This window comes from Entelurus aequoreus, linkage group LG16, assembly GCF_033978785.1.
Source record: "Entelurus aequoreus isolate RoL-2023_Sb linkage group LG16, RoL_Eaeq_v1.1, whole genome shotgun sequence".
Lineage (NCBI taxonomy): Eukaryota > Metazoa > Chordata > Actinopteri > Syngnathiformes > Syngnathidae > Entelurus > Entelurus aequoreus.
The window spans coordinates 12,965,403-12,974,642 of NC_084746.1; the positions used below are offsets into that span (position 1 = coordinate 12,965,403).

The 9,240-nt window shown below is 41.0% G+C and overlaps 1 protein-coding gene across 1 annotated transcript in view; it reads right to left on the reverse strand.

Annotated features, from left to right (window-relative positions):
• Nucleotides 1-513: 513 nt before the first annotated feature.
• LOC133631275 (SPRY domain-containing SOCS box protein 4-like) overlaps nt 514-9,240 on the reverse strand; it is a 78,711-nt gene continuing 69,984 nt past the window's right edge. The window contains exon 3 of the mRNA XM_062023450.1: nt 514-638. Coding sequence (XP_061879434.1) covers nt 514-638 — 125 coding nt within the window. The remainder of the gene's footprint in view (nt 639-9,240) is intronic.

Genomic DNA, 9,240 nt, shown 5'->3' on the forward strand with positions numbered 1-9,240 from the left:
GGAGACCCCCGGACTGTTGAACAACTTAAGCTGTACATAAAACAAGAATGGGAAAGAATTCCACCTGAGAAGCTTCAAAAATGTGTCTCCTCAGTTCCCAAACCTTTACTGAGTGTTGTTAAAAGGAAAGGCCATGTAACACAGTGGTGAACATGCCTTTTCCCAACTACTTTGGCACGTGTTGCAGCCATGAAATTCTAAGTTAATTATTATTTGCAAAAAAAAATAAAGTTAATGAGTTTGAACATCAAATATCTTGTCTTTGTAGTGCATTCAATTGAATATGGGTTGAAAAGGATTTGCAAATCATTGTATTCCGTTTATATTTACATCTAACACAATTTCCCAACTCATATGGAAACGGGGTTTGTACCAACAAAGTGAGTCAGAGGTCATTTCTGGTATGAGTGAGGTGTGTTGTGAAGCGGGCTTACGCCACACCTACACTCACGCCATGCTTCCATTATTTGTTTATAAGCAAGGTGAACGAGACCAAATCCGCATTCTGACGGGCTAATATGAATAAGTCAATATATGGAAACACTGGCTCATGTTCTGAAGACGGCAGGCGTTGTTCTCCAGCGCTGACTCAGTGCTGACGCCGTCCTCCAAGGACGGGTGTTGCACAGTATTCCGCACTGACAGAAGGATAGGACTGATTTTGGAGACAAAAGGGAAAATTGCGTGGTTGCCGTGCAGATTCAAACGGGTGCACAAAGAAGTACTGAAAGTAGCGCAAAGGTGAGAAGAAGAGGGAAGCATTGAAGGACAAGAAGGACGCGGCGCCATTTTTACATACAGCAACAAACGCAATGAGAAAGTATCGAATTGGTACAAAGTGTCTGTCAGAGTAATTGTATCTAAGTTGTCACAAAACTTTGTGTTGCCGCGAGTTCCCGGCGAGAGGACAAAAGCTGTCTTTGATCCTACCAAGCAAAAGGCTTGTAAAACTCCACTGCGTAGGATGGGAAGCGACATGAAGGTGTCGGTTTCTTCGATCTATCGCGATCCACAGGAAGATCTCATCTTGACGTGAAATCTACAAAGCGGAGAGGAAGCAGGACCTGACGCGAGCTCCAGGCATCTTTTCTTTGAACTGTTTTGCGACCGAGGGCAACGGCTGTTTACGACCCCCCCTTCCTTTAGAAACAGCTATGTAATCAGGGAAAGTCCAAATAAAAGAGGAGGCGTGCAACCTTTCGAGCGTGGGACGACACTGCACAAGGGTACAGGTCTACGCGTTTCTCCTCGTTGAGCTAAATTGAATCCTGTCTCGGTTTAATTCCTTGCTTCTTGTCTGTTTAATAGATGTCATCGGTGTTTGAACCTGACAGTGTCGATACTTTTCACAACCATAGCGAGCACAGAAGGGAAATTTAGAGCTAGGGACGCACCTTGGGATGGACATTTGTTTACGGCAGGGGTGTCCAAAGTGCGGCCCGGGGGCCATTTGCAGCCCGCAGCTAATTGTTTACCGGCCCGCCACACATTCTGCAAAAATTTCAAAATTGATAATATTGCAAAAATTTAAAAAAACATTTAAAAAAAGTGGAATGAGGTGAAATCTAACAAGAAAAAGTTGCAATGTTGACACAAAGCTGCCATGCAGGCTGTTTTTTTTCTTTTGTCTTTGTTTATTTTTCTTTTTTTTTGCCATTGCTAAAAAAAAAAAAAAAGACAAAAAATCTATGTTATAATGAATTATTACTTAAAAAATATCACTTTAAAATGTTTTACGTGGAAAAAATATTGCATACCGAGGATGTCGTTGTGGCTTGTACAGCCCTTTGAGACACTTGTGATTTAGGGCTATATAAATAAACATTGATTGATTGATTGATATATTGTGTGGTTGCCATAAAAAAAAACATCAAAGTTTTATTTGACAAAAGAGCATAATACAAACAAAATAATAGTTCAAACGTAAAATGGACAGATATATCTGAAGTTGATCTCGTAATTTAAGTGTTAAAAGTTTTAAAAAAAACTAATAAAAATGTATCACTTTATGAGTGGGGGACCTTTTGGATCCCAAATATATTTAGTAGTATTTTATTTAACATTTCACTGTGATTACTCAAAAATATTAAAGAATTTAAATCAATGGTGTTCTGCATTATTGATCTTTTAGGGCTCTAATGACTAAATAATGCATATTTCAGTTTTACTATAAAAAACAAAGTTGTCTTTGACAGAAAAGGCATAAAACCTTTTTTTTTATTTTTTTTTTTACTTTATATCAACCTGAAGTTGATATAGAGATTTACTGTAAGCGTTAAATAAAAAATAATAATAATTTGACTTATTTTTTACATTTTAATGACTGAGACCCTTTATGGTCCCCGGGAGCCCTAAAGGTTAAAAAAAAAAAAAATCCATATATTTTATTAAGATTTGAAAATGAAAAATATCAAAATGGCCCCCGCATGCTTAAATTTTTCCGTGTACGGCCCTCAGTGGAAAAAGTTTGGACACCCCTGGTTTACGGTTACTTGATCAACTACTGTGTGGCCGTCAATTTCTATAGCGCACGTTCTCAACTCCTGTTTTAGATTGATACTATTTTCATCACATCTATGTGTCTGCAAACTTTGTAAGTCTTTAGGTGTCATAAATCAAATAAATATGATAATATCTTCAATGTAGAGGCAACTTGTGTTTCCACTTGACTGCAACTTTAAAGAAACACCAAATGTTTTTAGTTTTGATTCAGCCTCTGTGCTGCACCTGATTCTTGTACGTGTGATATAATGTAGGGTTGTACGGTATACCGGTACTAGTATAGTACCGCAATACTAATGAATCATATTCCGTACTATACCGCCTCTAAAAAGTACCGGTCACCACCCCATTTTTTTTTTTTTTTTTAACGGGCATGACGGTGCCTTGTCGTCACGTCATGACATTGCTGGTTTTACGAGCGGAGGAGCATGTTCGGCAGCGCACACACACAGAGTACTTACAAGCAGACACAGTGTGTAGACAGAAAAGGGAGAACGGACGCATTTTGGCTTAAAAAGTAAAGATAAAGGTGAAGTTATAACACTGAAACACCCTCAGGGAAGAGGTGCTTTAAAACTAAATCACTAATCCTGGCCTCCATGGCGACAAATAAAGTGAGTTTCGAACAAGTACCATTATCACTGGAGGACGAGGAATAGCTAAACATGCTTCGCTATACACCGTAGCTCACCGGCGTCACAATGTAAACAAACGCCATGGGTGGATCTACACCTGACATCCCCTGTAATGATACCAAGTACAGGAGCGTATCTAGTCGATACTACTATGATTACATCGATATTTTTTAGCATCACAAAATCTTTTTTCGTTTTTAAAAAATTTATATTATGTTTATAAAGTCAGTAAATACGTCCCCGGACACATGAGGACTTTGAATATGACAAATGTATGATCCTGTAGCTGCTTGGTATCGGATCGATACCTAAATGTGGGGTATCATCCAAAACTAATGTAAAGTATCAAAGAAGAGAAGAATAAGTCATTATTACATTTTAACAGAAGTGTAGATAGAACATGTTAAAACAGAAAATAAGCCGATATTAACAGTAAATGAACAAGTAGATTAATAATACATTTTTACAGTTTGTCCCTCATAATGTGTACAAAATAATAGGTGTATAAATGACACAATATGTTACTGCATATGTCAGCAGACTAATTAGGAGTCTTTGTTTGTTTACTTACTACTAAAAGACAAGTTGTCTAGTATGTTCACTATTTTATTTAAGGACTAAATTACAATAATAAACATATGTTTCATGTACACTAAGATTTGTTGTTCAAATAAAGCCAATAATGCCACTTTTTTGTGGTCTCCTTTATTTTTAAAAGTATCGATACCACAATATTAGTATCGGGACAACCCTAATAGAATGCTTATCTATTTGTACAACTTCCTGGCCACACACACACACACACACACACACACACACACACACACACACACACACACACACACACACACACACACACACACACACACACACACACACACACACACACACACACACACACACGTCGGACTACACAAGGGTCATTTTTTTTTAAACCTTCCAATCCTTTAAACCTGACCTCGCTTCCTGGGGCGGATCAGACGCTTCCTTCCTGTCCGTCTAAGAACCTGGGACTCCCGACAATAGAAGGACTGGACGGGAGTCGCACACGTGTTCTAAAGACCTAAGTGTCTCCTACCAGACAGTTGGCGACTAAGTCTGGCGTGCTTTGGCGGGTGGCGGGCGACAGACGGCAGGAAGTGATGGAGTGTTTGGACAGTGTGGGGAAACAGGAGCACAGCAGAAGAAGAACACTCTGACCATTCAGGTTTATTACGCAGCCTCCTTTTGACTGATCGCTACTCATGGGATGACAATGAGAAACCTTGGAGGGGACCCCAGATGTGAGAGTCCAGTCCATAATGGATCTAACATAATAGTGAGAGTCCAGTCCATAGTGGATCTAACATAATAGTGTGAGAGTCCAGTCCATAGTGGATCTAACATAATAGGGTGAGAGTCCAGTCCATAGTGGATCTAACATAATAGTGTGAGAGTCCAGTCCATAGTGGATCTAACATAATAGTGTGAGAGTCCAGTCCATAGTGGATCTAACATAATAGTGTGAGAGTCCAGTCCATAGTGGATCTACCATAATAGTGTGAGAGTCCAGTCCATAGTGGATCTAACATAATAGTGTGAGAGTCCAGTCCATAGTGGATCTAACATAATAGTGAGAGTCCAGTCCATAGTGGATCTAACATAATAGTGTGAGAGTCCAGTCCATAGTGGGGCCAGCAGGAGATCATCTTGAGTGAAACGGCAGATCAACTGGTCTAAAAGAATGTCTCTGCGCTGCTGACTTGTCTCCACTCAAGATGATCTCCTGCTTGCCCCACTATGGACTGGACTCTCACTATTATGTTAGATCCACTATGGACTGGACTCTCACACTATTATGTTAGATCCACTATGGACTGGACTCTCACACTATTATGTTAGATCCAGATTCCTAGATATGGTCGAAACTATTTAAAGTGCACTACGCATAATAAACGCAACATTGTTAATATTGCTTCTACGGATAATCTTAACAAAAACTCGTCAAAACAGCCCAATACCTATAATATGGGCTTTTTAAACATAAGATCATTGTCTCCCAAGGCGTTATTAGTTAACGAGGTCATTAGAGACAACAATCTTAACGTCATTGGTCTCAGCGAAACCTGGCTCAAACCAGACGAATTTTTTGCGCTAAATGAGGCATCTCCTCCTAACTATACGAATGCGCATGTTGCCCGTCCTCTTAAAAGGGGAGGAGGTGTCGCACTAATATACAATGAAAATTTCAACCTTACCCCTAACCTAAATAATAAATATAAATCGTTTGAGGTGCTTACTATGAGGTCTGTCACACCGCTACCTCTTGACCTGGCTGTTATCTACCGCCCCCCTGGGCCCTATTCGGACTTCATCAGTGAATTCTCAGAGTTCGTTGCTGATCTAGTGACGCACGCCAACAATATAATCATAATGGGGGACTTTAATATCCATATGAATACCCCATCAGGCCCTCAGTGCGTGGCGCTCCAAACCATAATTGATAGCTGTGGTCTTACACAAATAATAAATGAACCCACGCATCGCAACGGTAATACGATAGATCTAGTGCTTGTCAGGGGTGTCACCACCTCCAAAGTTATGATACTTCCGTATACTAAAGTAATGTCCGATCATTACCTTATAAAATTTGAAGTTTTGACTCATTGTCAACAAGCTAATAATAATAATAACTGCTATAGCGGCCGCAACATTAATGCTGCCACAACGATGACTCTTGCTGACCTACTGCCTTCGGTAATGGCACCATTCCCAAATTATGTCGGCTCTATTGATAACCTCACTAACAACTTTGACGATGCCTTGCGTGAAATTATTGATAATATAGCACCGCTAAAGCAAAAAAGGGCCCCTAAAAGGCGCACCTCATGGTTTACAGAAGAAATTAGAGCTCATAAATTATCATGTAGAAAGCTGGAACGCAAATGGCGCGCGACTAAACGTGAGGTTTTCCATCAAGCATGGAGTGATAGTTTAATAACTTATAAACGCATGCTTACCTTAGCTAAAGCTAAATACTACTCAAATCTCATCCGCCTCAACAAAAACGATCCTAAATTTCTGTTTAGTACAGTAGCATCGCTAACCCAACAAGGGACTCCTCCCAGTAGCTCCACCCACTCGGCAGATGATTTTATGAATTTCTTTAATAAGAAAATTGAACTCATTAAAAAGGAGATTAAAGACAACGCATCCCAGCTACAACTGGGTTCTATTAACACAAATACGACTGTATATACGACGGACACTGCCCTCCAAAATAGTCTCTCTATTTTTGATGAAATAACATTAGAGGAATTATTACAGCGTGTAAGTGGGATAAAACAAACAACATGTTTACTTGACCCACTTCCTGGGAAACTTATCAAGGAACTGTTTGTATTATTAGGTCCATCAGTGTTAAATATTATAAACTTATCACTTTCCTCCGGCACTGTTCCCCTAGCATTCAAAAAAGCGGTTATTCATCCTCTGCTCAAAAGACCTAACCTCGATCCTGACCTCATGGTAAACTACCGACCGGTCTCCCACCTTCCGTTTATTTCCAAAATTCTCGAAAAAACTGTTGCACAGCAGCTAAATGAACACTTAGTGACTAACAATCTCTGTGAACCTTTTCAATCCGGTTTCAGGGCAAATCACTCTACGGAGACAGCCCTCGCAAAAATGACTAATGATCTATTGCTAACGATGGATTCTGATGCGTCATCTATGTTGCTGCTTCTTGATCTTAGCGCCGCTTTCGATACCGTCGATCATAATATTTTATTAGAGCGTATCAAAACACGTATTGGTATGTCAGACTTAGCCTTGTCTTGGTTTAACTCTTATCTTACTGACAGGATGCAGTGTGTCTCCCATAACAATGTGACCTCGGACTATGTTAAGGTAACGTGCGGAGTTCCCCAGGGTTTGGTTCTTGGCCCTGCACTCTTTAGTATTTACATGCTGCCGCTAGGTGACATCATACGCAAATACGGTGTTAGCTTTCACTGTTATGCTGATGACACTCAACTCTACATGCCCCTAAAGCTGACCAACACGCCGGACTGTAGTCAGCTGGAGGCGTGTCTTAATGAAATTAAACAATGGATGTCCGCTAACTTTTTGCAACTCAACGCTAAGAAAACGGAAATGCTGATTATCGGTCCTGCTAGACACCGACATCTATTTAATAATACCACCTTAACATTTGACAACCAAACAATTAAACAAGGCGACTCCGTAAAGAATCTGGGTATTATCTTCGACCCAACTCTCTCGTTTGAGTCACACATTAAGAGTGTTACTAAAACGGCCTTCTTTCATCTCCGTAATATCGCTAAAATTCGTTCCATTTTGTCCACTAGCGACGCTGAGATCATTATTCATGCGTTCGTTACGTCTCCTCTCGATTACTGTAACATATTATTTTCGGGCCTCCCTATGTCTAGCATTAAAAGATTACAGTTGGTACAAAATGCGGCTGCAAGGCTTTTGACAAAAACAAGAAAGTTTGATCATATTACGCCTATACTGGCTCACCTGCACTGGCTTCCTGTGCACTTAAGATGCGACTTTAAGGTTTTACTACTTACGTATAAAATACTACACGGTTTAGCTCCAGCCTATCTCGCCGATTGTATTGTACCATATGTCCCGGCAAGAAATCTGCGTTCAAAGAACTCCGGCTTATTAGTGATTCCCAGAGCCAAAAAAAAGTCTGCGGGCTATAGAGCGTTTTCTATTCGGGCTCCAGTACTCTGGAATGCCCTCCCGGTAACAGTTAGAGATGCTACCTCAGTAGAAGCATTTAAGTCTCATCTTAAAACTCATTTGTATAATCTAGCCTTTAAATAGACCCCCCTTTTTAGACCAGTTGATCTGCCGTTTCTTTTCTTCTCTCCTCTTCTCCCCTGTCCCTTGCGAGGGGGAGTTGCATAGGTCCGGTGGCCATGGATGAAGTGCTGGCTGTCCAGAGCCGGGACCCCGGGTGGACCACTAGCCTGTGCATCGGTTGGGGACATCTCTGCGCTGCTGACCCGTCTCCGCTCAGGATGGTTTCCTGCTGGCCCCACTATGGACTGGACTCTCGCTGATGTGTTGGATCCACTGTGGACTGGACTTTCACAATATTATGTCAGACCCACTCGACATCCTTTGCTTTCGGTCTCCCCTAGAGGGGGGGGTTACCCACATATGCGGTCCTCTCCAAGGTTTCTCATAGTCATTCACCGACGTCCCACTGGGGTGAGTTTTTCCTTGCCCGTATGTGGGCTCTGTACCGAGGATGTCGTTGTGGCTTGTGCAGCCCTTTGAGACACTTGTGATTTAGGGCTATATAAATAAACATTGATTGACTATGGACTGGACTCTCACTATTATGTTAGATCCACTGTGGACTGGACTCTCACTATTATGTTAGATCCACTATGGACTGGACTCTCACACTATTATGTTAGATCCACTATAGACTGGACTCTCACACTATTATGTTAGATCCACTATGGACTGGACTCACACTATTATGTTAGATCCACTATGGACTAGACTCACACTATTATGTTAGATCCACTATGGACTGGATTCTCACAACATTAACTAGATCCACTCGACTTGAAGTCACCTTAATGTGTGTTCCTACATTTGTGTTCCACCTCTTAGATGAAGAGAGCACTTATGATTGTGGTCTACAGAGTCAACAACTAAAAACTAAGGTTTAGTTTTCTCTAAAGGCATACATGTGTCTAAATATGGACTAAATTTGAGTGGTCAGCTTGAAGCGTCCCTCTGTCTCGGACTCCCTAATGGTCATGTGACATGAGTGTCTGTTATGATTTTACTTCCTGGCCTTATCTTGCCTCTGATTGGCCATTCCGTAATGTTTGGCCCTAACCTTAGCCAATTGTGACTCAAGAAACGCTGAAATGCTTTGGCTTTTCTTCACGGGAGAAGCAGTTAGTTTGTGTGCATTTCGTGTGTTTCATCACATTTTGTCGACTAAAAATGACAAACATAGTCGAGCCTCTTCTGCGTGTCACACTGGAGCACGTGTGTAGCAACCATCATCCATGCAGCAACTACATCTATGTCAGCCTGCCTCATTAGCTCCTCCTGGCTCCTC